The sequence below is a fragment of the Delphinapterus leucas genome, chromosome 4 (assembly GCF_059928025.1).
Source record: "Delphinapterus leucas isolate spDelLeu-1000000601 "Yukka" chromosome 4, BTC_Dleu_Yukka2, whole genome shotgun sequence".
In the NCBI taxonomy this organism is placed as follows: domain Eukaryota; kingdom Metazoa; phylum Chordata; class Mammalia; order Artiodactyla; family Monodontidae; genus Delphinapterus; species Delphinapterus leucas.
Genome location: NC_143132.1, coordinates 135,497,304 through 135,524,535, shown reverse-complemented (window position 1 = coordinate 135,524,535; position 27,232 = coordinate 135,497,304). Strand labels below are relative to the sequence as shown.

Here is a 27,232-nt window from a genome sequence, read left to right as displayed (position 1 = left end):
TCAGCATCTTACATTACTAGCGGCCACTGTCACAGTTAATGAGCTGGTGTTGATACATTGTTATTAACTGAAGTCCACACTTTATTCACATTTCCTTCATTTTCCCCCAATGTCCTTTTTCTGTTCCAGGACCTCAGCCAGGATTCCGCATTATGTTTAGTTGTCATGTCTCCTTAGGTACTTTTGGCTGTGAGTTTCTCAGACTTTCCTTATTTTTGATGACCTTGATGAGGAGTACTGGTCAGCTATTTTGTGGAATGTCCCTCAATTGGGATTTTTCAGATGTTTTTCTTATGGTTAGACTGGGGATATAGGTTTGGGGAAGGAAAGCTACAGAGGTAATGTGCTATCTTTATATCTAGGGTGCATACTATCACCATGACTTGATCACCTGGCTGAGGTAATGTCTGTCAGGTTCTCTCCTGTAAAGCAGGGAACATTTTTATGAGTCTTTTCCATTTAGTTTGGGAGAGTACAAAGCAGTCTGGACTAGTGCATTTGTGTTCTTTCGCATGATGTCAGCGAGATGTTACCTGAATATAAATGATCCTGTTATTTTATTAGAAGCTGAGCTAACCTTTTCATCCATCTAATTCTGATTTTCATTGTTGTTTGGAGAAAGTCTTTGAGAGAACATCTTTGGTGTGTAGGTTTGTTCCCCTGTCACAGCTGATTTTCTTCCCTTCTAGAATGGCAGCCCCTTGAAGGAAATGGTCATGTCTTCAAAATGTAGGCACCATGTACCACATACATATGCATATTGAACTCATGTCTTGGTCACCTTATACTAGTCTCCACCTTTATTCCATCTGTGCCCCCAGCCCACAAAGTACATGCGTGCCAGGAGCTTCATGCCACTGCTAGTATGCATTTATTCATTCCTTTCTTTAGGGGAACTTGTAGCTGTAGATTAGAGAAATCATGATGCTGTAGAAAGAGCCTAGAAGTGAGATGTTTCCCTTTCCTTGAGTCTGGGCAGGAGAGGACAGTAAGGGAACCCAGGTCAAGATCAGCCTGTTGAGCTCCAGCACTTAAAAACCCTGATGTTTAAGTCCAGAATGGTCACTGAAAGAACTTTAATTTCACTTCGACAAAGATGATATTCAAGTTACTATTACTGCCTAACAAACCACCTCAAAACTTAAAACAGCAGTGATCACTCATTTTGCTTGTACATCTTTAGTTCGGGCAGGGATCCCTTGTCTCTGCTCCACCCAGGCTCGGCTGGGGTAGCTCGAGTTGGGCTGAAGAAGGCTCATTCCCCTGGCTAGCAGGTCGCTGCTGGCTTCGTCTGGAAGTTCAGCTGGGACTGAAGGCCTGGGGCCTCAGCTCCTTTCCACAGGGGCCCCTCGGTGGACAACTCAGACTTCCTCACAGCATGGTGGCTGACTTCTGAGAGTAACACCCAAGAGCAAGGACTAGGAAGAAGTTGTACCATCTTTTATGACCTGGCCTCAGAAGTCACGTAGCATCACTTCAGCCATAGTCACAAACCCGCCCAGATTCCAGCGGGTGGAACACAGACCTCACCTTTCAGTAGGAGTGTTGAAGTCACATTTAGAAAAAGAGTAAGCTGGTTGGGGTGTGTTACAGTGGTTATTTTTGGAAATACAAGCTGGCTAGTGATTGATTTAGAAGAGGTTTTTTTTCCAGTTTTTTTTAGATATAATTGACATATAACATTGTATTACATCATAATGATTTGATATGTATGTATATTGTGAAATGATCACCACAACAAGTTTAGTTAACATCAGTCACCTCACATAGGTATAAATTTTTTGTGTGATTAAAACTTTTAAGATCTGCTCTCTTAGCAACTTTCAAATATACAATAAGTGTTGTGAACTGTAGGCACCATGCTGTGCATTATGCCCAGAGCTTATTTATTGTAACTGGAAGTTTGTACATTTTGACCACCTTTTGACCCCCATTTCCCCCACCATCTATCCCCCACCTCTGGTAACCACCAATGTGTTCTCTGTTTCTGTGAGTTTGATTTTTATTTTAGAGTCCACATATAAGTGAGATCATATGGTATTTGCCTTTCTCTGTCTGACTTATTTCAGTTAGCATTAATGCCCTGAAGGTCCATCCATGTTGTTGAAAATGGGAGCATTTCCTTCTTTTTTGTGGCTGAGTAATATTTTTCTGTGTGTGTGTGTGTGTGTGTGTGTGTGTGTAATACCACATTTTCTTTATCCATTCATCCATCAGTAGAAACTTAGCTTGTTTCCATGGCTTGGCTATTGTAAATAATGCTGCAGTGAACATGGGGATGTAAATATCTCTTCAGGATAGTGATTTTTGTTTCCTTCAGAAATGTGCTCAGAAGTGGAATTGCTAAATAATATATTAGTTCTATTTTTAATTTTTTGAGAAACCTCCATCCTGTTTTCCATATTGGCTGCACCAACTTACATTTCCCCCAACAGTGCACAAGGGTTTCCTTTTCTCCACATCCTCACTAACACTTGTTATCTCTTCTAATGGGTGTGAGGTGGTGTCTCATTGTGGTTTTGATTTGCATGTCTCTGATGATCAGTGATATTGAGCACCTTTTCATGTACCTGTTGGCCGTCTGGATGTCTTCTTTGGAAAAATATCTATTCAGCACCTCTACCAAGTTTTTAATCAGATTATTTGGGGGGTGTTGCTAATTGAGTTGTATGAGTTCTTCTATTTTGGATATTTAGGAAGGTTTCTTATTCTTCAGCAAAGATTTGTTGTGGCTAAGGTGCTGGACTAGATATGGGGAAATATCATTGATCCAGACACAGTCTGTCCTCTGGCAGCTTTGAGTTCAGACAGGGAAACAGATATTTAGACATTTAGAGAGATGGGGGCTAGAACAGGGGTAGGCTTAGTGGTTACAGGCACAGAAGGAGGGGCTCCTAACAATGGCTTCAAGGCCCAGGAGGAGTTCTAGTTGGAAAATGTTTGTCCCAAATGGAACTGAATGACTAAGGCAGAGAAGCAAAAGCTGAGGATAAAAGGTCTTGTGGTTACCAAGTGTTTCCGCTTTGGAGGAAATTTTTGTTTTTTAATTGTGGTCATCACAGCCGTTACTATTGTTATATCATTGCCTGTCTTCATAAAGCGTTCTCCTGCTCACGTAGGACATTTTCCGGGATCAAAACTTTCTCAGTACCTAGGTTCTGGAGCAGCCAGGGTCAGAGAAACCTGGGTTTAAATCCTGATACTGCTACATGGTGGCCGTTCTGACCTTAGATGAATGACTTAACTGTATGTTAGCATGGAGATGATGGGAGGACTCACATTTGTCATTCTTCCCAAGTTCCTGCTCCCAGGAGAGGACCTGTACAGTGCTTGTCTCTGTGTGCGTGCGTGTGTGAGCATGCACGTGCACGAACTCACACATGCGTGCACATGTTTTTGTTAGGAAGCTGTGATCTGTCAGCCTCCCAGAGTTGCAACACGAGGTGAGTTCATAGGTGTGTCTGGGGCATTCAGGCCCATCTCGCGTGGTTTTCTTGCGCACATGTGTTCTAGAGATTGTACTCTGAGTAATAATTCCCAGTGGAGTCATGGACCTCATCAGCCCAACTCTGAAACTAGTGATCTCCAGACATTTCTGGAACACACCAGGTGATGGCCTCAGCTGTCTCTAAGAACTAAGCAGAACCCTCTGTGCTTTAGCCCTGTGACCTGAGGCATGTCCCCAGCAGGACTTGATGGGAGGGAACATTTGGAATGTGACTGCTTGGAAAAAGGGTAGCAGCAAAGCTATGTACCCAAAACTCCTTTTTTTCTTTGTGAAAAAAATCTCCCTTTCATAAAGAAGGCCAAGGTCACAGGCATGAGCACCTCTTCCGATCAGTCACCCAGCTCACCCTAAAGTCAATGATGCATATTTATTTCTGAGTGAGGGAAACCATGCTCTTAGGAATGAGGAGGCTTTTGATCTTTAAAACAAAAGGGATCACTGAAGTACGGAGGATGGAGCATCAGAATACCGGGACCACAGTGATATAAAAAGAACCCTGTGGGTTGGTGCATCATAGTGGGGCTGGCCGGGCAGTGTGCAGCCCAGGGCAAGGATTCCACTTTGTTGGGGCTCAGCCTTCTCACTGTAAAGTGAATTAGATACCAGAGAACCCTAGCGCCCCTTCCAATTAAAAGACAACAATCTTGAAATGAAAAGAGCCTGTTTCCTGGCAAGATGGTATGTTATTGCCCACATAGAAAACAGACTCCCTGATGGTCAGACTTGGTGCGCATGGGTTCTCTTTCTTTTTGTCATTGAAACACTGGATGCAGAAGCTAAATTCCCAAGTATTCGATTACTTATTGATGCAAAACAAACCCCACCCAAACGTGGAGTAAGGCAGTAACAATTGTTTATTTTGTTCATGAATGTCCGGGTTGACTGGGCTCAGATAGGTGGCTCTGTCTTGGGGTCTGTGTGGTCGAGGTCCAGTAGTGGCTGGACCAGGCTCATCTCCTGGGCTCCGCCTCTCTCATGTCCAATGCCTGGCTGGGGCTGGAACAGCTGGGGCTCCTCAGGCCTTTCAGTTGCTCTTCACACGGTCTCTCCACATGCTGGCCTCGAGGTGGCTAGACTTTTTACATGGGCCTGAAGGCCCCCAAGAGAAACCTGCAGAGGCTGAATGACTTTTCTTCCCTGGCCTCAGAAACCACGTGGTGTCACTTCTTCCCCATTCTGTTCATCAAGGAGGTCACAAAGGCCCAGCTAGGTTCAGATTCCACCTCTTGGTGGGAGCAGTTTTGGAGAACTTGCAGACCCAGTTTTAAATCACCACACAAGCATCTGGGATGGCCATGCTGACATCTTGCTTAGTGATGGGGGATGGCTTAGAAGACTTCTCAGATTCCTGTGGTTCTGTCACAGGATTTACAGGCAATGGAAGAATATCTGGCAGTGGAAACCTAATTTAACTGGGAGGGAAGCTCTACTTAGCAGATATTTTAAATCACAAGGAAAATGAGATAGGATTCTATTTATATGTGCAAGGGAAAATGTATACATGTAATAAATGTGCATGTGTGTAAGCAATTTTAAGATAAAAATTATACAGTTAATTTAATTAGTTAAACAATGGTGTACATGAAATGCCAGGTTTGGAAAAAAGGAGAGAATTAAAGCAGGGATGTCCAGCTTTTGTATTGTCCTACTACAAGTTCCCCCTAGTTACTTGCAAAATAAAGTTAATTGACTAACTTGTTAAAAGAACAAAAATGTTAATATAGAGCCCTGAAATGGAGCTAGAAGAAAACAGGTAAGAGGAAAGAAAAGTCAAAAGAGCAGTAATAGAAAATCAATTCCCAAAAGATAGTGGACCATTGCTTTTGAATGTGCAGAGCAGAGCGATGAGTGAACGCAATTGAGAGTGTGGACTCCGGGGCCAGGCTGCCAGGTTCAAATCGCAGCTCGCCGTTCCTGGCTGTGTGGAAGGAGGCAGCTTCCTGTGCCTCTCTGTGCTGCTTTTCTTCAGTTGCAGTGGGGAGCTAACGATAGTACCTGCCTCATCAGGTTGTTATGAGGATTAAATGTGTCAGGACAGGCTCAGCCTTGGAGCGGCATGTGGCATGCAGGAAGCACTCAGTACAGATTAGCCATTTCTCTCTTCACCAAATCCCTCCTTGCCTTTGCCAGATGCAAATATCATGCCCAGTACGGACTGTGGGCAGCCAACCAAATAAACAGAAGGAGGAAGGCCTTCCCTTCCCTTGGATCCTGGGATCATGTATGCATTGGAATTCTAGGTAGGGGGAGGCCTTCCTGTGATATCAGGGCACCCATCAATCTGCAAGTTTCCACCCCCTACACTTGTCCTTATTCTGACATGCATTAAAAACAGGTTCCACATTTAAAACACGTCAAGTTAGATTTTAGTTATAGTCTCTCCTATATATTTGGAATTAGAGCCTCCAGAGCCCATTATGCAAATCTGTGCAAATGATATGCAAAGAGGCGGTAGCCCCAGATTGTGGGGAGGGGAGTGAGCAGGCCAGCACAAAGGGCCTGGAGTGGAAATTTGCATCTGTTAGGGGAGCCCTATGTTGAAGGCCTTGCACAGTTATTGTGACAGTATGCGCCCTTGCGTTCAGTCCTTAACCTTTTGTGCCAGAGAGGAGAGACGATTTCCATAGTGAAGGTGACAGTGGATGTTGAAGGAGGCATTTGGACAGTGCAGTGTTGTAGCAATTTTTATGATACAAATGAAAAGTTGCTTTGAAATAATGACCATGATCCAGGCTGTGTCCCTAACCAGCTGGGTTCCTGGACAAGTCAGTTCACTCCTTCCGTTGCCCCCTCTGTGAAATGAGGGGATTGAACTAAGTAAGTTGCCTCTAGTGCCCTTCTCACTGTGACAGCTAAATGTCATCCTCCAGGTGAAAGCCCTCGGCACCCAGGATGGCAGTATCCATTCATTGTACCAAAGTTTTAAAGCCTAAAGAAGAAAGGGCTGGGAGGTAATTTGCCCTACCAGTCCTCCTAGAGAGAAGAATAACTTCAGGGCGTGCTGGCAGCTAAAAAGAGCCGCAGCAAGGGCAAACATGTTTACTTCCACTGTTAGTCTTGCAGGAAGCACTCCTGTCGTATACTTCCCAGCTGGGAGGATTTTAGCCCCTGAAATGCTCGTGGTGGGAAAGTCAGGGGAATTTCTTTCCCTGAGTATTTTAAAAACCAGGATGCATTAAGCCCTCTGCCTCTAGAGGCTGCAGAAGATCTCCTGGAGGCCAAGCTGCTCCTCTCCCACCCCCGGCCTGTCCCTGGGTCCGTCAGATCCTCTCTGAAAGCTTTGCGCTGCCCCTGACGCTACTGCCGGAAGGCGGCAGTGTCCTTGGTCTTGGGCCTTGGATTGTATGGGACACATCTGTGCTCCACCCCAGAAATCCTCTGGGCTCTTAATTTTAACTCCAGCAGCCTCCAGCCAGGCACAGGTGTGAGCTGACAGCCCCCGCCCGGGGCGTCTCGAGGAGGAGGGGAGGAGGCAAGAGGTGGGATGGAGCAGTGCTGGGCTGTGGGAAGGAGAGCTGCTGGTGAGAGGCGCTCCTCTCACAGTTTGACATGCGTCTGCTCAGCTCCTCCGAGACCCCCAGTGGATCTGAGTTGCACCCTGATCAGCTGATAAACTGCCCTGGGATTGACTTTCCCTGTTTCACTCATCTCATTCCCCCACCACTGTCCACGACGGTCACTTCCCAAAATAAACCACCTGCACACGAGCCCCAGTGTCCGCCTCTCCTTTTTCAGGAATCGCTAAGGTATGACAGGTATATCAGTCTGGTCAGTCTGCCATACAAGGTCCCACAGGCTGCGGGGCTTAAACAACAAACAGAAAGTTTTCTCCTTCCAGTTCTGGAGACTGGAAGCCCAAGATCCAGGTGCCAGCAGGGTTGGAGTCCCCTGATGCCTCTCTTCTTGGGTTGCAGGTGGCCAACCTTTCATGTGTCCTGCCTGTGTACAGGCATTCCTGGCACCTCTGTGCCCTGAGCTCCTTTTCTTATAAAGATACCAGTCAGATTGGGTTAGGACCTACTCCAACGGCTTCATTTTGCCTTCATCAGCTCTTCAAAGGCCCTGTCTAACGTACAGTCCCATTCTGAGGTGCTAGGGTCAGGGCTTCAACATACGGATTTGAGGGGGATGTGTTCAACACTTACAGTTAACCAGGGTGCTTGTGAGCCAAACAGAAGCTTATAAGAGAACGTCCCTTAAAACCTCAGTAGTCACGACCACCAGCTCTAGGAGTAGATTGTCCCTGTGGTGCTAAAATGCCAGGAAGGAGCGGGAATAACCCTGAACCGGTCAGAGCACAAGCACGTTGTTCCTTCTGTGGCTGCGACGTTCCGTCCTCTTCTCCTGCCTCACTGCTGGTGGGCGACCAGGAACGCCTGGATGTTATATACCCCTTCTGCTACTGAGGGGCTTTGAACACGTTACTTAATCTCCCTCAGCCTCAACTTCCTGCCCCATCAAGTGGTTGTGAGGGTTAAATCGAGAGGGAAAGACGGGGCCAGAGCTGGTGCTCAGCGTTAAACAGATTTTAGGATTGACCCGGAGAAGGAGAAAACACTGTTGGTGTATGGGCTAGACTATGAATGAAAGTTTAGAGAAACTAGGTCACTTAGGGCAAAGTGCTGGTCCTGGAGATGTGGGTGCTGCCGTCTCTGCTCAGTCTGCTGTCCCTCAGCCTCCCCCACCCATTAAGTTAGACATGCAGGGTGAGGGGACACTGGTCCACCCCACCCTCCCCTAGTTGGAGGAGGCCTCAGTGGTGATCCTTGTTTCAAAGGAGTGTCAGGAGGTTTCCTCCTCCTCTCTGCTTCCAGAAACTCACCAGGGCCCCAGATGTCCCCTGTCAGCTTTGCTGACCACCACAGGCTCCCAGGAATCACTGCCAGGGCCCCTGCTTTGACCATTCATCCTGCTGGAATCTGGTGGGGGAGGGAGGCGCCAAGAGAGTTACCAGGCAGAGGCCCATCTCTACCATTGTCTGGGTGGCTAGCAGGGCTGAAGGAAGGGCATGCGAGTGACCAAGCAGGGGGCTCATATGAACAGGGCGAGTGCTCAGGACAGAATCAGGTTTGTCAGGCGCTCCTCGGCAATACAGAGCAGCTCTTCCCAGCCTGTGTGTTGTACGGGGTGGTCAGTCTTGCCGTCTATAATCTGGATAGATCCTATGTCTCACATTGATATGAGGTGTTATTTTTAAAGATAGGCATATGCTGTTGTGATTAATAAAATCCATGCATATTTAGAAGAGTTTTTAAATATATAGGTTTTTGTCCTTGTGCATTTTTTCTCAGTGAACTAAAAGCATACACACTCACCATCACGCAAAGTCCATGATTTCCTTCTAATGCTCAGAAGGGCTCCTCCTCCTCTAAAAGGCTAGGCACCACCAGTGGTTTTCCACAGAGTTCAGCCGCATGAGCACATAGGACATGCAGTTAACGTGACAACAACCATACAACCAGCGGGCATTCATGGAATGCACTTCTCCTGCAGGCTCTGTGCTAAGTGCTTAATAGGCACCAGATCTGGTCACCCTCTGAACCCCTGTCCCCTCCTGCCTATCAGTCTCCGATGGCACTGAGACGTCTCTGCCTTGTTTTAGGATTGTTTGTGGATTTGTACGAGCTCACCCAGGGCCAGAGACTGCCATGTTCATTCTTGTGTCTCCAGGATCAAGGAGGGGCTAGACCCTCCTTAATCATTTGGTGGGTGGGTCTGTCGTTTGTGCCTTTGTCTAGTTCATAAGTGGAAGAGTCAGAAGAGGTGTGGCAGCTGGTCTGCTCTGCCCACCCAAGCCCCACTCAGTGGCTCAAGGCAGCCCACACAGAGCTGCTGGCGTCCTTGTGGCTGCATGGCCTTGACTGCTCCCTGGTGCAGAGGGCCAGCAGGCACTCAGAGGCCACAAGGCTTCTTCCATGCCCCTACCCCCAGCCTGTTGTGAGCAGCTGCCCTTGGGCGGAGGGCCATGGCATTTCAGAGCTGTTTGGGAAAGGATGGGCCTGGCTGGTTTAGCCAGCTCTGCTTCCCCTGTGGCTGGGTTCTCTCTGGGACAGGTGCTGGGTGGCACCGACCTGCTGAAGCTTCCCCACGTCCCCATGGTCCTGTGTCTGATGGGTGTGGACCTCAGGGATACTCCCGATGTCTCCCTTGAGTTCTCAGGCATTTCAGTTTCGTGGGTAAGGAAGGCCCAGGGCCAAGCTGCTCCTGGGCATTTCACCTCTCTGCTCTCTGTCTCCCTCGCAAGGCTTCCTCCTGACCTTGGCACTGACTGAAGCACTGGTATTTGCTGCCCAGGAGCCATCTCCCAGGGAATCTCTTCAAGTCTTCCCCTCAGGCACCACCCCAGACACCATGGTGACAGCACCCCTCAGTTCTACCAGACACTCCTCCGTGGTGGCTGCCCCTTCTTCCACGGTGGCACTGACCCCTCATCCCGACGGACCCTCCTCACAGGCTGCAGCTTCCATGGCAACGACAACGCCCCATCCAAGCGGTCACCCTCCTAAAAACGCCATCTCCACCATCATGGCGACGGCAACCACCCCCCATTCTGAAGGCCCCCTGTCCACAGGGCCACTTCCTGCTGCCGTGGCAACCACGTCCTCCCATTCAGAGGGCCGCCCCCCGGGCCAGGCTGTGCCCACCATCCTACTGACAAAGCCAAGGGATGCTACCAGCCGTCCCCTCACAGCCCCCTCCCAGGCTACCCCACGCAGGCCCCCCAGGCCCCCTGGCTCCTCCCGAAAGGGAGCCAGCAGTTCACCACACCCTGTCCTGCCTGCACCCAGCGGTCACTCCAGAAGGAAGGAAGGCCAGCGGGGACGAAATCAGAGCTCCACGCATCTGGGGCAGAAGCGGCCCCTGGGGAAGATCTTTCAGATTTACAAAGGCAACTTCACAGGGTCTGTGGAGCCTGACCCCTCCACCGTCACCCCCAGGAACCCGCTCTGGGGTTACTCCTTGTCTCCACAGCCCCAGATAGTGGCCACAACCTCAGCGCCCAGCAGGACCTCGTGGGTACGACCCAACACGACCCTGGTGTCTGCGGAGGACAAGCCCGGCCTTAACAGAGCAGACCAGGAGGGTGGTCCCACCTTCACCAGCCAAGGAGGGGAGCCGGCCACCACAGCAGCCTCAGGCACCCCCGCCAGTCCACATCCTGCCCCAGTGCCTTCTCAGCACCCCCACGGTGACCCACAGGATGGCCCCAGCCACAGTGACTCCTGGCTTACTGTCACCCCTGGCACCAGCAGACCTCCATCTGCCAGCTCTGGGGTCTTCACGGCCACCATGGGGCCCATTCAGGCTGCCTTCGATGCCAGTGTCTCAGCCCCTTCCAAGGGGCTTCCTCAGGGAACATCCTCAGCCCCGCAGGCCCCGGCCCGCCCCCCCGGGGTTTCAGAAAGCACTGTTTCCCTAGCCAAGGAGGAAGCTGCGGCCACCCCTACGCCCACCATGACTGGCAGGGTGTCCAGTCCTCTCTCCACAGTGGTGTCCACAGCCACAGGAAACTTCCTCAACCGTCTGGTCCCTGCTGGGACCTGGAAGCCTGGAACAGCAGGGAACATCTCCCATGTGGCCGAAGGGGACAAACCCCAGCACAGAGCCACCATCTGCCTGAGCAAGATGGACATCGCCTGGGTGATCCTGGCCATCAGCGTGCCCATCTCCTCCTGCTGTAAGTGCCTCACCCTCTCCCTTCTCCCCCCACCCACCCACCACACCGGCTTGCCAATCCCTAGAATCCCTTTGCCCCACACGTTGGCAGCCCCCACCAAGTGGGCTGCAAACTTCCCAGAATCCTGGGAAAGGAGGTAGTAGAACAAGAATCATGGATTATCCCCACCCCTGGTCCTTGGCCGGTCAGGCCATGGCTCACATGCCCACTGATGGTAAATGCACAACTCCCAGGAGCTGTGGAGTCCAATCCGACTCTGCATGTGCAGAAAGAAACACCAAGCTGGGGAGGGGACATGGTTCCCCCAGGACCCCAGAGTTACTGAGCGGCAGGGCTGGGATGTGAGCTCCGAGCACCTGTCTTCCAGCCCAGGGCTCTTGTCGTGACACCACCCTGCCTGCTCTCTCCTGTAGCAACATGGCACCAATACACCGCAGGTTGAAAACTGGTGCTTCCAAACTTACAGGCTCTGAGTAGCAGAGCCCTCGCCTTCCTCCCCACCTCCCTTCCATCGCCCTTCCTGCTGTTCTTCTCCTCTCTCACCTCTTTTCCTCCCCCTCCTCTGTCTTCCCCTGAGAAAGAAGAAAAAATGAAGCTTTGATCTTGAGGGAAGTTCTATTAGCCTTGATAAAAACAGAGTTCTTGTAGCTAAATTGAGGCTTGAGAGTTACATGTGAATTTAGCAGTCCCTCCCCCATGTTTGGTTTGTTCACGGGTGGTGTGAGCTGATGCTTTGTGGACCTTGTCGTTGTCTTTTGCTCTCACTGGTATGTGGGGAAGGGCTCCCCCAGGCCACCAGCGCCTCCTTGCTGCTGCCCATCACTCCTTTAATGAAGAGTCGAGGGGATTCCCCACTGATGGCTCCATAAAGAACCTGATGCAATCACTCAGGACCCAGGGCTTCCTTTACGTCTTCCCCAAGTATTCGATCCTCAGTTCTTATCATTCCTCTGATGGCCCCACAGGAATCCTCACTGTACCCGCCACTCCCCAACCCACACGGCCATCATCCAGGCACGCCCTCAGCCCTTCCAGGGGTGAGAAACCCCCTGTGCTCCCCACTCATCAGCCCCTTCTCCTGTGACCCCTTGGGTTGTTTCCAGCTCTCCTGGGGGCCTGAAATTCACCTCTTTGTAATTCCCACTCTTTGGTCCTAACCTGTGCCCTCTGAAACCATACATAAAACAAGTCCATCCACCAACCCCTGAGATACGTGAAATGGCTCTCAAGGGCAGGTTTTCCTTTTCCAAGCTGCTTATCCCTGTTCCTTCCAGTCTCTTCATAGGGCCACCTGGCCCTGGCCCTGGCCCTGCCCCAATCTGCCCCTCTGACAGCCTCCAGTTTACGCCTGCTTCCCCAGAGGGAGCACAGCGTTGCACATGCCCTGCTGTGACAAAGGAGAGCACGTGGCAGGTGCTCTCTTCTGGACACTTTGGTCACATCCGGGCATCCTGTACTGCGTCAGCTCCGTTGATTGTAATGCTTCACGTCACACCGTGGGCTCAGCCCAATCTCAGGGGGAACGAAGCCCCAGAAGCTTTCCACAGAGGAGGCTGTTAAGCCAGGTCTCCCAGCCTTTCCTGTTGTGGGTCGATCAAATGTCAGCACAGGAGGTGTGTGCCTTTAACATTAAGCTGATGTCTGCTTGGCACTGTACTCTGGCAAGATCCTCTTTAATCTGGAGTCTGGACTCTTTCCAGGAGCCACATCTCTCCCAGCTCCCTGTCTCCTTCTAGTTGATAAGCAAAACAAACTTTCCACGTCAGGGGTAGGCGGCCTACATCTGCTCAAGGCCCCAGTGCAGGAAAAGTGAAAATGTTTGCAGGTTGCATATTTCATTCTTTCATTAAGCAGCTGTATTGTCACTCATGGAAGCACAGAGGTATTCATAAAACTGTAATTGCCCACGTCTAAAACAGAAGAATGATAATGAGAAAATGTAGCGCTGTTAGCCAATAAATTATTAATAATGGTCATATTTGAGAAGTGATCACATTAGAGACAGCTTTCTAATTTTCCATTCTTTCCATGTGTCTAGAGGCTCTAGTTTACAAAGGGAGTTCCCATTATTTTGAATCATTCATCCTTAAAACAGGCTAGCCAGAGGAATAAAACAAAACAGAAAAAGCAAACATACCGTACAGGTGGGGAGTAAATCATCAAGTGAAGTGACTTGCCCAGGGTCCCAGTCACACATGAGTCAGCCCAGATCTGGTGGTGGAATCCGTTTGACTCAGCACAGCATTTCCTGAGCGCCCGCTGTGTGCCAAGCACCGTTCCAGCACTAGGGACCTGGAGGTGGCTGCTGTGGCTCCCCACACCCCCAGCTGCCAGAGCCCTCTCCCCACCTGCACCCCCACGGGCCACACCCACCTGCGTTTGCAGTTCTAAAAAGACTTCTCCAGCCCTTTTGCTATGTCTGAGGTTGAGATTAGATCAGGTTTTACTGCAAAGTGGAAAACCCATGGGCTGCCTAAACCATGCATAGTAACATCAGCCAAGACTGGAGCAAGGACGCAGCCTGGAACTGCACCGTGAGAATGCTTCTGGCCCTGACAGGAGCCTTCAGCTGCGGGGATAGAGCATATTACTTCATAAAGGAAGATTGCCCCTAGGAACTGCAGCCCCTGCTTCCTTTGGTGTCTGTCTTGCATTTCCACCATCCTCAGGCCACAAGGTTCCAGCCTAGCTGCCTCCACAGACAGCTCCCTGTCCTGTGGGACCATCATTGACCCTGTGAAGGTGCTGATGAGAGGGGCATTGAGAAAGGAGACACTTGTCCAGCTTGAGAACGCTGTGCTCTTTGGAAGCACAGATGAGTAACTAGCCAGGCTGTTTTCATAGCCTGGCGCCGCTTGAGTCATCAGGCCAGCAGACGTCTTCCAGGGCTAAGGGCCCTTGTATTTCAGACCTTCCCAGAAGCTACATTTATCCTAAAGCAAACTCTCCAGCCCTCAAAGAAGGGTCTCCTCCTTTGCTAGTTTGCCAGATATTTCAGGCGATCTGTGCTGGTAGCACAGTGTGTGCATAGATTTCCTCATCTGGCTTTTCAGAGTAGCCCTAGCCCTGGTCCTGCTTTTCTGCATTCAGCAGAAGCCAGGCTTCAGAGGCCGGGGCTGCCAGGCAGGCTGGCAAGTCCCCAGTTTCTGATGGAAGCAGAGGGTGATCACAGCAAGCCTCAGGCCTGCGCAAGAAGGGATGTCACCACTTCCACCTGTCCTTCCAGATCGTGAGCCCCGCCCAGCGGTTGGATGTATATTGTGCCAGGTCTGAGAAATGCTTTGTCTCCTGAGCCACGCTGGAGACAGCCACACACAGCTTCAGATGTGCTGAGAACCGAAATTGATTGGATCCAGGCCACATTTGGCTGGGTCCCGGGAGCCGTGGGGCTCCTGAGCCGGTCTCTGCTGCCACCATCAGGACACACAGCCCACCACCTCCTACTGGAAGCCTCGGCCTGGCACTGAAGGGGTCCCCACTCTCAGCTGTCAGTGTTCTGGGCTTTCATCAGGTCAGTTGTGTGGCTCTACCAGGTTCCCTGGCCTGTCCTGCACATGCCCCATCCATTCTTGAGAATGTCGTCATCCAGCCTCCTTGAAAGAGATGGGGGTTACATGGGGTGAAGGCAGGAAGCGAGGCCAGCTACGCATGTTGTTCATCATCAGTCCAAGTTGAGCTGTCCAAAGCAGAGTAGCGCATCTCGCTGGCCCTGGACCTGTGAGCGTCCGTGTGCACCTTGCCCAGAGCAGGTTGGCTTCCTTCCAGATGCACAGTAAATGCCGTTGGAGCATCAGCACAGTACTCAGAGACAACACATCCTTGTGCCCATATGGCTCCTGGATATATTACCAGTTGTTCTGTGAATGTTACTGAAAGCTGAATGTATCTGTGTACCTTTTACTCACAGACCCCAATGACTTTGTAGTTATTATATTAAAAAACCTGGGTCCGAAGTGCTTTTCCAGTAAAAAGAATAGAAGAGACTAGAACAGGAAGGAAGTTTGACAAGGAGGTTGTCTCCTTGGGGCTTATGAGCCAATTGAAGGAAGAGGGGAAGCCTTTGGACAAGGCAGGCTTGTCCGGGGGTGTCCCCGAGGTTGGACCAGAGTGCCGTGGCCGCGCTCTCACAGCTGTTCCCTGTGCTTCCTGACCAGCGCCCCCTGCAGGAACCTCCTGGAGCTTCCTCAGGCACATCCCTACCCACCAGGCCGGGAAGTCAATGAGCCCCCAAAACTGCTTTCCCCAGGCCCATGGCCTCTGTCCAGCCTGGTCTCCTTCTACATCCTGAGGCCTCCCCTGGCCTCCTCCCCAACCTCCAAAGCAGGGAAATGACTGTCCACAGCTGGGCTGGCACCGCTGGACTAATCCCCCTTGAGGGTCTCTGGTTTCTCATCTCCCTAATGAGGGGCCAAACTGAGACGTCAGAGCTCCCTGCCCTCTCTCACTTTCCTAACTTTAAACCCATGTGAATCACTTGAGAGGGAGCCTGGTGTGATAGGAAGCCTCGGCTTGGGAATCAGACACACCTGGACGTAACCCCAGCTCTCCCACTCGTCACCTGTGGGACTTGGACAGGTTAAGCCTTGGGCCAGTGTTTTCTCACCTGTGCAAATAGGACTAGTGTCCGCTGTGTTAATTCAGGGCCTTCAGGAGGCAGATACCAAAACAGAATTAGGCCTGCAAGAGATTTACTGGGGAAACACCTGTGCGGTCTTAAGGAAGGGGCTGGAGGAGGCAGGGAGAGCCTCAGACCGCAGTGCATGTATGGCACCTGAGGAAGGAGAAGGGGCCAGAGGGATGGGAAGGAAGAGGCTTCCCAGCAGTGCAGTGCAGTCCTAAGGAAGTTTCTGCCAGGTGAGGGTAGTCCTCAGGCTGTTAGGGGAGTCTCCTGTCCTGCAGGAACAGGCCTGCATAGTCAGCCACGGCTGGGAGCAGCTCGGGAAGCGTGGCCTCGGCACACACGTGGTGGTGAGTCCAGGGGCCGGTGGCCGGAGCGGTCCCTCGGCTGTGCCCCTGCAGCAAGAAAGCTGAGCAGGCACTCCCAGGGCTGCAGCAGCCTCCCCAAAGGCTTGCTACGTACAGCAGAGGGGATGCATCTGAGGTCCTATCACAGCATCTGCCACGGAGAGGTGCCGGATGAGGGTAGTGGTCAGACAGTGATTATATTCATCTTGTCAGGATTTGCCACGCATTCTCCAGCAGGCCATGGAGAGCACTTTCATCAGGTATTTGAAAAGCAACCTCAGGGTCCTGTACGCTCTCATTTCCATTTCCCATCACACAACAGGTCCCATCCCTAAAATGAGGCCCCTCCCAGAAACGTCAACACAATACCTGGGCTCCATCTTCACATCAGCAACCCTCCTCCTTCCCGTCATACATCTGACAAGATACAGCTGATTCCCCACTGACATGCCTGCGAAGCCGAGAGAGCTTGCTTCACCCTCACTCCAGTTTCAAAACTGTAGGAAATAGGGATCTCACTGACCTCCTTGAGAGTCTTGACAGCTGCTCCCTTTGGAGAAGCAGAGCAGTTGAAGCTTTCAGTGGCATGGGAGAGGGGTGGCTCACGCCCTGTGTGTGCATGGAGCTGTGCGGTTTATGCAGTGCTTCCACCTGCCTCAGGCACGCCCCATCCAGTGCTCAGGATGAGCTAGGACAATGACCATCAACGTCAGGGTGGCAGAGGCCTGGGTTCAAGCTCCAGTAATTAGCTGGGTAACCAGGATCAATTCTGTGAACCTCCGTGAACTGCAGTTGCCTCTTCTGTGAATGGGAAGAGTGCCGGCACCTTCCTCAGGCAGCTATCTTGTGGGTTAAATCAGACTGTAGAGCACCTGGGAATAGAGTAGAGATTCCATAAGTCTGATTGTACTTTTCTTTCTGGGATGAAAGTTCAGACCCCAAAATAATGAAAGCGCTAAGCCACAGTTGGAGGCCTGGCCTTGAACCACCCAACAGTTGCGCAGTGTAGTTTTTCTTTCAGGATGTCTCTTCAGGGATGATGCTGAGAGAACAAGAAGGAAACTCTTGTTAATGAAGCACCAGGCAGGGCGCTCAGCATTCTGCATTCATGATCTCTAACTCTCCTTACATCCTGGTGGAGTCCGTAGTGATCAGCGTGATGGAGTGACACCTAGTGTAACTCGAGTCAGACTTGAACGCAGGTCTTTTGGACTCCAAGCCCGTGCTCTCCCTGCAGCTGGGCTGGCTTCTGGCATGTAAGCGAAATGGTGTTTGAGAGGCACCAGGAACTCCCTGATAGACGTGTAATCAGACCGGGGGCACTAACAACATGGGAGGGGGAGAAAGCTAGGAACAGAACTCCCCATTCCGACCCCCAGCCCTTCCCGCTGGTCCTGCATCCTAAACAGGCCCAGGCCTCGGAGCAGGGGCAGTGTGGGCTCAAAGGGCACTGGACTGGGGCTCAGAGGACCTGGATTCTACAGCCTGCGCCCACCCGGGTTAGCAAGGGGGTTCATGAAGCCTAGCCCTCTCCCTGTGGCTTAGGCTTGCCCAGCTTGAATCCCCCTGGGCTGCTTCACCATCCCAGTCCTGGAGCAGGGTGAAAAGTAGTGACCCTGAAGAATAAAGACTCCAGAAAAGGGGAGAGGGGACCTGGGGCCTCGCCCCAGTCCCACCACTCGCTGTGACCTGTGGCAAGTCAGCTGGCTGCTTTGGAGCAGTCTTCTCATCTGTAGAACAAGGAGGTGAGCCCTAATCTAGCAGATTTTCAGGCTGACTCTGCAGCCTCCCTCCTCACCCCTTCCTCCTTCAACCAGTTGAAGAAAGGGCTCTTTGGAAGGAAGGGAGGAAACCCACAAAGCTTGAAGGAATCTCTGCCAGCCGGTCTAAAATTTCTTTTTGCTCAAATATTCAGAAATCGCCTTTCTATTTTTAAAACTTTTTGCGGGGACCTGGAAAAATGGTAACCAAAGTAGAAGTCTTTTTGATCAAAGCAGATTGGCTAGAATGGAAATTTGCCCAATCTCTTGACTCTGCCTGGAAGCCTTTTCAGGTTGAGATACCAGCAAGGCCAACAGCAGGGAAGAGCTACAGAATTCCCCAGTCAGCCCGCAGGGCTCTCGGCTCTGGGCCCTGAGGTCTCAGCCTGTGTGGATGCCAGCTTTTGCATCTTCCCCACACCCTGGCGTGCACAGGCCCCCAAAGACAGCCAAGCCTTTGGGCTGCGGTAGACAGAGATAGCCTCCACTGCCCCCCGATGGCCATTGCCACCACAGTACCAGCCTTTGTGGGCCGCTCGGCATGGGCCTCCCCCCGACTCCCCAATGCCGATGATGGGCACCTCCAGGTTGTTGGATACAGCCCTGCCCAGCCCTGGCCGAGAGTTTCACCCACCCTGTGGGCTCTGGTGATGGGAGCCTGGGCAGGAGGTGCCCAGTCTTCATTTACCGGCTTCTCCCCAAGAAGGCTCCTGTCATCCTGGTCCTTGCATCAGCTGTTCCCCTGTGTGACCCTGGACAGGCCACCCCACCCTCCGACCTCAGAAGCCTTCCCTGTCAGCATGTCCAAGCCACTCTGTTCATACCTGGTTCATCAGCAACATCCAAACGTGCTGCTTCCTCCCGGGGCCCCCGAGTCTCCGAGACTGAGCAGACAGTGTGGCACATTGAGCTGTGTGGAGGCCGCGTCAGGCCCGCCTGTGCAGTGCGGACTCCACATCAGTGTTTGGCTGATGAATCGTAGATGGTTGAGAGCATGGACTTGGGAGTCCAGATGTCTGGGTTTGCTCTTGGGCAAGTCACTTCACCCCTCTGAGTCTCCGTTTTCCTTTCTGTAAAATGGGGACCTCATGGAGTTACGTAGAGGATTAACTGAATTAATGTTTCTAAAGTGCTTGGAGCCACCTGGCACATAAATGCTATAAGACTGTTAGCAGCTATTTGTTTTTGACGATGATGCTGAGGCCAGAGCAGCTGTTTTATCAGGGTCCAAGACCTCTGCCCAGAGATTTGCTCTGTGAACCTCTGCCCTCTGTGGAAGTCAAGGCTCATTTTGTAAAATTCCCTGGGCTCTTCCCGTCTCTCTGCCATGCTCTCGCTCTGACTGAGAACGCTCCTTATCAGTCCCACGGTGCAACGTGGTGCACACATGCCATTCCCTGCAGCCAAGCTCTGGGGAGCCCTCCCAGCGAGAGAGCAAGGCCTTTCCTTGGAGCAAACTCACTGGGTGGCACTGCAGCATGCACAAGCATCCAAAATTGCATTCACGCCTCTTGCCCCTGAGCCTATGGAGGCAGCCTCTGAGCATCGCTCTGGCCTCACCTCCCACCTCACTCTCCCACACCCACCCCACTCCAGCCATGCGACTCTTTCCTCACACACAGGCAGCTTGTCCCCACCTCAGGCCCTTTGCATGTGCTGTTCCCTCCACCTGGGACACACTGCCCCTGTTCCACCCATGGCCAGCTTCTTCCCCAATTCCAGTCTCAGCTGTAAGGTCACTGCTCAGGCAAGCCTTTCACGATGGAGCCTCTCCCCCAGCTACCCCCTGCTGTCTCTCTCACTTTGCCACGTTTTCTTTTCTTTGAACAGTTCTCTTGTATATTGTCTGACCCCCGTGCACCTCTCCATCCACATGCTAGGCGGGAAGCTTATGAAAGCAGGGCAGTCTTGTCTTTCTCTTCGCCCCTCCTCTCTCCAGCACCCTGCACAAAGCAGATGCTCAGCGTTTATAGATATTTGTTGAGCAGATGAACAAACGAATCAACGAGCAGGGCAAGTGGCTGGATGTGTAACCGTCATGGCCTGCCTGGCCCTGCTCGCCACCCTCCCGCTCTCTAACACGGACTCTCTGAACAGCCGTCTTGCTGACCGTGTGCTGCCTGCGGAAGAAGAAGAAGCCGGCCAACCCCGAGAACAGCCTGAGCTACTGGAACAACGCCATCACCATGGACTACTTCAGCAAGCACGCTGTGGAGCTTCCCAGGGAGATCCAGTCCCTTGAAACCTCTGAGGTAACGAGCCCCAAACCAGGGGCTGCCCCGGGGAGGGCTGCCGCTGTGGGAAGAGCACAGGCTCCAAAGAGAGCAGAGCAGCTGCCTGCCTGTTAGTGCCTCGCTCCTCCGAGCAGCGTGGCCCCAGAGGCTGTGAGCCCGCCCAGCCCTGCCAAGTGGGCATCTGCATTAGCGAGAATCCCCGGGGGCCTTCTGCTCACGTTGAAGTTTGAGAAGAACGGTTCTTGGGACTTGGGGTTTCTGGGAACAAGTCAACGACTGTTCACTGAGGATCGTTTGGGGGCAGGCACTCTCTGGGGACTGTGAAGGTGAAAGCTTGCTCTCAAGGGGCCCAGGATCCAAGATTTTGGGTGAGGTACAAACTCCGACATCATTCAAAGCAAACTAGGGGGGCTACAGGGAGAGGTACAGAGCTGTGGAACCCAGTGGAGGAAAGCTTCACAGTGCAGGTGCTGGAAGGGAGAGTATTTGCCTGAAACCCCCAGCTGGCCAGTGAGAGAGCTGCACTTTGACCCAGGTCTCTCTGACTGAAGACCTCTTTCCACTCCCACCGGAAGATAGGGCAGAGGCCAGGGTGCGGCTGGAAAGGTAGATGGATTAGGCACGGCCTTGGATGGGGTTGAATGGAGTTTGTGCTTTAGTCTTGGGCAGCGGAGGGTCATTGAAAGTTTTGCGCTTTTTGTGAACTAGTTGTAGAAAGATTGTGCTGATGGTCTGGTAAGGGCACGTCGTCAGTGAAGATATAGGGAGGAAAGGAAGGGTAGTTTAGTGGATGGATGAATGGATGAGAGGACAGACAGACACACAAAAAATAAGTAGGTCACCTGGGATACAGTTGAGATGGCCCTGGAGAAGGATGGCAGACGTCTGAGTAAAGGCAGGGGTAGCTGAGAACTTCTGGAGGAACCGTCCCCTCTCATCCCTCCAGCAGCCAGATGAGCATTTATAAACAGGCATGTGATCACATCACTCCTGTGCTCAAAACCCTTCAGTAGCTTCCCATTGCTGGTAAGTTAAAATTCAAAGTCTGTTCAGGGCCTGCCAGGTGGACCAGTCCCCGCCCAACTATCCAGCCTCATGTTATGCCCTCTCCCTCTTGTTTGCTAAGCTCCGGCCACATTGCATTTCTTTTCATTGCCTTATGGCACCAAGTTACATCCCACTCCAGGGCTGTGCATGAGCTGTTCCCTCTCCTGGCATGTCTTCTGTCCCTCCCTGGCACCCCCTTTGCTGTTCACCTCAGTGACTCCTACCCACCACTCAGGGCCCAGTACAACCGTCACTTCCTCAGAGAGGCCTTGCCTGTCTCCAGGCTGGGTTCACTCTCCTGTCGTATGGTCTCAGCTCCTGTGCTTTTCCATCGTGGCACTTATCAGGGTTGTCATTGTGCAGCTACTGGTCTGACATTATAGGTAGAATGTCCTTCCCCCACTGGAATAACCAGTTATCCCCACATTGCTGATGCCAGGGGCCATTCTGGGCACTCATTCTACTCCATCTACCAGCAGCATCGGCACAGTCGGTCGTTTCCTCCTCAAAATGTTTCTCCACTGGCATCTGGGCCCCATCCTGTCCTGCTCTCCCCACCCACCCGCAGCTCCTCCTCAGTCTCCGTCATTGGCCCCTGTCTTGCCCCGACCTCCAGTCACGGGAGGGCGCACGCTCAGTGCTCCCACACTGCTTCTCTTCTCTTTCCTCTCAGCTCCATGCCTTTAAATCCCATTCCTCACTGTGACTACCAAGTTCTGCCCTAGGCTGGCCGTCTCCGCTGAGCTCCAGACCCATGTGCCCAGCTACAGATGCACACGTTTCTAACAGGCATCTCCCAGCCAACAGCCCGAGACTGAACTCTCGGCTTCTCCCTCCTGCCCCGACACCCAGAAGGCCCCCTGGTGTTTCTCATTATTAGATGGCACCGTGGCTGCCTTCTCCTCTCACACATCCCACCTCCTGTCTGTCTGCAGCCCTGCTGGTTCTTCCTCCACGTGAGCAGGGCTCACCACTTGCACTGCGACCCCTCATCCAGGCTGCCATCATCCCTCGAATCGTGGATTGCTGCCATCGCTCTGCAAACAGCTCTCCCCGCTACTGGCTACCCACCACGGTCTGTCCTAAACAGAGCAGCCAGATGATCTTTCCAAGGCAGGACCTCCCATCAGCCACGGCTCCCACGCTTCACAGGGGCCCTGTTCACACTTTGGACAGAATCCAGATTCCTCTTAGCAGGCGTTTCTCGGGCTGGCCCTGCGCCACCTCCTCCCCCTCTGCCAGAAAGCACATGCCCCAGCCCAAGAGTGAGCTCGTCCTGGCACCTGTCTGAAATGCTCTTCTCCCGACTGCCTCCACCCCTCACTTCCTCCAGGCCTCTGCTGCAATGCCACCTCCTCAGGGAGGCCTTCCCTGACTGCTCTACACAGGTTAGAACCCCACCCTCCAACCCCTGGTGCTCTGTCCCCATCCCTGTTTTGAGCACTTCTCACTGCCTGGCATTGCACCCTTCTCTCTCTGTTGACTGGTGTGCATCCATCTCACCTACTACGACATAAGCTGCCTGAGGGCAGGAGGGTTGTTTGCTCTGTTCACTGCCCTATACCCAGCTCCACGAACAGTGCCCAGCACATGGTAGGTACTCTGTAAATGGTTGTCACATGAGTGAACTTTACTCACGATTTACCCATTACCCAGCCCAAAGCCTGACACACAGTGGACGCTCAGTAAGAAGCTTTAGCTGAAGGGCAAACAGGGACAGGCCTCACAACGGCGTTGACCTTTAGTGTGGCCAGGGTGCAATTTGGTGGCAGAAGTGTTCCTGAGAACTGTTACAGTGAGTGAAAAAATAGGTAACTTGGACAGGGGGCTGGCCCACTTTGAGTGTGGGCCATGTACCCGGGATCCTAAACTCATATGCTCTTTACAAATTGGTAAATGAAAACCAAAGCTAGAGTACGGTGCCGGTGAGCGTACTGTCACAAGTACACTGCTTGCAGAGGCCGCAGTCCCCAGGGTCAGGAGGCTGCAGCAGCACCAGCGGCAGGAAGCTCTGCCGGCTTTAGAGTGGGTTTCTCACCCTCCCCTCCCAGCCAGCCCCCTCCCCTCGTTCTGCTGTATTCTCAGTAACAGCAGCTGTCCCCTCCCTGGGTACAGAGGCCCTGCCACCCACCCACAGAGCGACCACAGTCACAGGACCATGAGCTCACTGCCGGGCTGCCAGGGTTGGAGGCTGCCAAGTGCTTTGCCTAAGCAAGTTTCCCCGGTACCCTGCTCCCCTTCTGGGCTGATGAAAGCCACAAAACAGAATCTGGGCTGTATGGGCAGAGTTGTGATGCCCAGAGGCGCCTGGAAACTTTTCCATGCTTTCTCTTCTTTTTCCCTCCCCTCCTTCTGTTTTCTTCTTTCCTGCCTTAGTTATTTTCTACATAACCTTCTCTTTTCTACGCAGAGTAACTTCTCCCACGTGGTTCACCCTTGAATGCTTGCGTTGTGAGGACTGTAAAGCCGCAAGCCAGATCTCAGGCTCCAAAATTCCCGTCCGCAGCTCAACCCCAAAGCCCAGTGGAGAAAGAGGATTTCTGTCCCCTCGCTGACATGCTGCCCTATTCTCCTTACTTAGACGGCTGGTCCCACATCCACCCTTTGGATGGGCGCACAGCTGATTCCAGACAGTGAAGGAAATTCTTGTCTTCTGAAAAGACATTTACAACAAATGACCTTTCTTCCTGTCTCTCCTTATTACCCATAAAGTAATACGTACTGGTCAAAAATAACATGTTTTGTTTAAAAATAAACTTCAGAGTATTAATCGTGGCTTCTTAAGACGAAGCCATTTCTAAGCTGGTCTGGCCTAAGCCGGTTACATCTAGGCCTGCTGCTGAGTCTTTGCCCTGAAATAGCCTGCAGGCTCTGAGCCTTCACTTGTGTAGAATTGGAACAAACTATGGCTTTTTTCTCTACGTTAACACCTGGGCCTGAGTCTGAAAACAGCCATTTTGTGGCCCCCAAGTGCTTGCAGTCCTTGGTAGCTGCAACCAAAGCCATTCAGATGACCTGAGCAGATTGTCTGTTTCTAGGCTTTTCCACTCCTCAGGCTGTGTAGGCGACTGAATTTTTCACTCACCACCTATTGTGCAGTCACACAGAGATTGAGATCCCTTCAGCTCAGCACATCTAGTGCTACAAGAAATGGGCCGAGAATTCTGACCAGGCTATGGGAGGATTCGGGAGGGTAGAATTAGCCTTGGAGGCTCTGACAGGTGGGTGGCAGGAGAAGAAGGAGGTGGGCAAGCACAGGGTATGTTCAGGAAAGAAAAGTGGTGAGGCCTCCCAGAGGTCTGTGAGAAAGAGGCAGGAAGGAGAGTCTGGGGCCCAAGTGGACCAGGTTTTGCCCACCAGGGCAGCGTGGAAAGCAATGCCACCTCTGGCAACCTGAGGTGGAGGTGATTCAGGAAGCAGGAAGTCTTCTTTGGAAGCTGCTATAAAAGTCTGAAAAAAGAGCAGAAAGGGCTCTGTACCCCAGCATCAGCAGTGAGGATGGTGAAAAATGGTTGTGGTGGGGAGTGAAATAGGTGAAGGGGATTAAGAGGAACAAACCTCCAGTTATATAATAAATAAGCCTCGGGGATGTAACGTACACCATAAGGAATATGGTCGATAATATTGTAATAACTTTGTATGAGGATACACGGTTATTAGACTTATCGTGGTGACCATTTCATAATTGTGTAAATGTCAAATCACTATGTAGTACACCTGAAAGTCACATAATATTGTTATGTTGACTATATTTCAATAGCTTTTTTAATGTTTACCAAGCACTCCCAAGGGGAAGTAAACGTCCCCGTGGGTACGTTTCTTTAAGAATGGCCACCTGATAACCCCTACCCAGCTCATGCCATCTGCTCCCTCTGTCCCCCAGGACCAGCTCTCGGAGCCCCGCTCCCCAGCCAACGGTGACTACAGAGACACCGGGATGGTCCTCGTTAACCCCTTCTGCCAAGAAACTCTGTTTGTGGGAAACGATCAAGTGTCGGAAATCTAACTGCAGCAGCCCTCGCTTTGCCAGTCCCTACCTTTCGGCTCTAAATTATCAATATACAAATATATATTATAAATATAATCTTTGTGTAACCCTGACTTGATGAGAAACATTTTCAGCTTTTTTTTCCTAAGAATTGTCATCTTTTTTATAAGTGTGGTTTAAAAAAAAAAAACTTGACAGAACAATCCGTGGCTTTATAAAATAAAGGTATTTATAAGCAAAGCAGTTGCATTGATTGCTTCTCTTCATAACTGTCCTTGAGCATGTAGGGGGTCCCAGCAGCCCCAGGCAGGTGAGGGGAGAGACCGACTTGTACAAGTTAATGTTAAAACGGCCAAGTGCACGGCCTCTGAGGCTTCTTAAAGCTCTGGTTCCTCTCGATTCAATGTGAGGGACCCATTTCCGCCCCCTCCTCCACACACCAGCGACGGAGCTGGGCCGCCACCTAGAGGGACACCGGCGGACAAAGAAGAGGGAGCACCTCATCCTCCCAGGTGCCCGGAGCCTCGCGACGGCACAGTTGGGATTCGGAAGCAGGCAGTAGCTGGAGATCGCGGAGGCATCCTCAGGCCACGCCCCCTGACAGCCCACACAGGGAGCGTCCAGGCAGGACTGCTTTCCTGGGCGACAGAAGGCTCCCCTTCAAGCACATCCCTGCATCCTCCCACCAACCACAAATGCATTAGACAGCGTGCCTTTCTCTGGAGAGGGTTTGGATGCGGATCCCAGCCCCGGAGCTTCGGAATGCTTGCTCTTCTCCAAGGATCCAACGTTTTGGGGTTCACCTTCGTTTTCTCAAAAGACCATCACATCACACCGCTGAGGAACGTGTTTGTGGAAGAAACCTTGGTGTGTGGAGCTGTAATTTTCTAAACCTTCCTCCCAGGATCTTAAAATAACAAGATTGCCAAAGCAGATGGCTCGGGAGGAAGATGTCATTGTATTCTTGTTCAGCCCTGCAAGCCTGCCTGGGGGTCACGGGGACGTCTCCCCTCACTGCTCTCTCCATCGGTGGTCACCTGCTGCCCCGTGGGCCCACGGCCAACAGGAGTCAGACCCCCAGAGATGTGAAAGGGGCTTCCAGAGATGGCTGCTTCTCCATTTTATCCCTACTGTATAGTGGCTGGGAGAGAAGATAACTGCTTTGACCTTCCTTCTCTAAAAGAAAAATAGTTTGATAGTATATTTTGAATATAGATGTTCTTATAGTCAGATTGGGACCTGAACTTGAATGTTGAGTCATATGTTCGTGTTATTGCTGTGGTCTCTTTATCATAACTTTTTCCTTTCTTCCTACATTTTCCTTTAAAAAAAAAAAAGATGGCCTTCAAAAGTGTGTGTTCTCAATGTCCTGTGAACCTACTTAACATGAGTTTGGTGATTGTCTGTCTTCAAAGACTCTTCAGCCCACAAAGAAGCAGGTTATGTGTTACTCTGAGATTCATTTCCCAGCGTGTTGCTGTCTGATCTTTCAACCTTATCATAATATTTCTGTCAGTGATTGCATTTAAAATATCAATGTGTGTGTGTATACAGAGAAAGAAATCTGTTTGAAAAGTAAAATTTATATATAATATATGTAATCAGAGATACATATGTTATATATACATATGTGGGATGTATGACTTATTTTTCCTTATCCACAGAATTCAGCTACCATGTATATATAAATAAACTTATTTTATTAGCCAGAGGATTAAGTTGCTAATACATTTTGCATTCTTTTCATTTTTAAATAACTTTTAAGTCTTCCTTCAGTACCAACACTACCTGTCCATCTGTATTTTTTAATCTAACAGTAAGTTGGATTTTTATCAGAGTGATGAGCTAATAGCCATTTATCATTTGATAAAAAATTCTTTAGAAACATGTTTGGGATTTCTCCTCCCAAAAGTCATTGGTCTTCAGGTCTTTGGAGATACTGGTGTCAAGACACACCCTCCTCCCCTTCCCTGGGCTCAGGACTGTATTGTAAATATCTTTGGTCAGAGAAATCTGAAGTTAACCTCGCCACTGAGTGTCACCATTCCGTAG

At 51.2% G+C, this 27,232-nt stretch overlaps 1 protein-coding gene across 1 annotated transcript; it reads left to right on the top strand.

Moving 5' to 3' along the window:
- The first annotated feature begins 8,087 nt into the window (after nucleotides 1-8,087).
- On the top strand, nucleotides 8,088-25,783 carry TMEM108 (transmembrane protein 108). Its single transcript, XM_089909933.1, has 4 exons — nucleotides 8,088-8,214; nucleotides 9,690-11,186; nucleotides 20,009-20,163; nucleotides 25,076-25,783. The coding sequence occupies exons 1-4, from the start codon at nucleotides 8,088-8,090 to the stop codon at nucleotides 25,196-25,198; spliced, it is 1,902 nt and encodes a 633-aa protein (XP_089766059.1). The 3' UTR covers nucleotides 25,199-25,783.
- The last annotated feature ends 1,449 nt before the right edge of the window (nucleotides 25,784-27,232 follow it).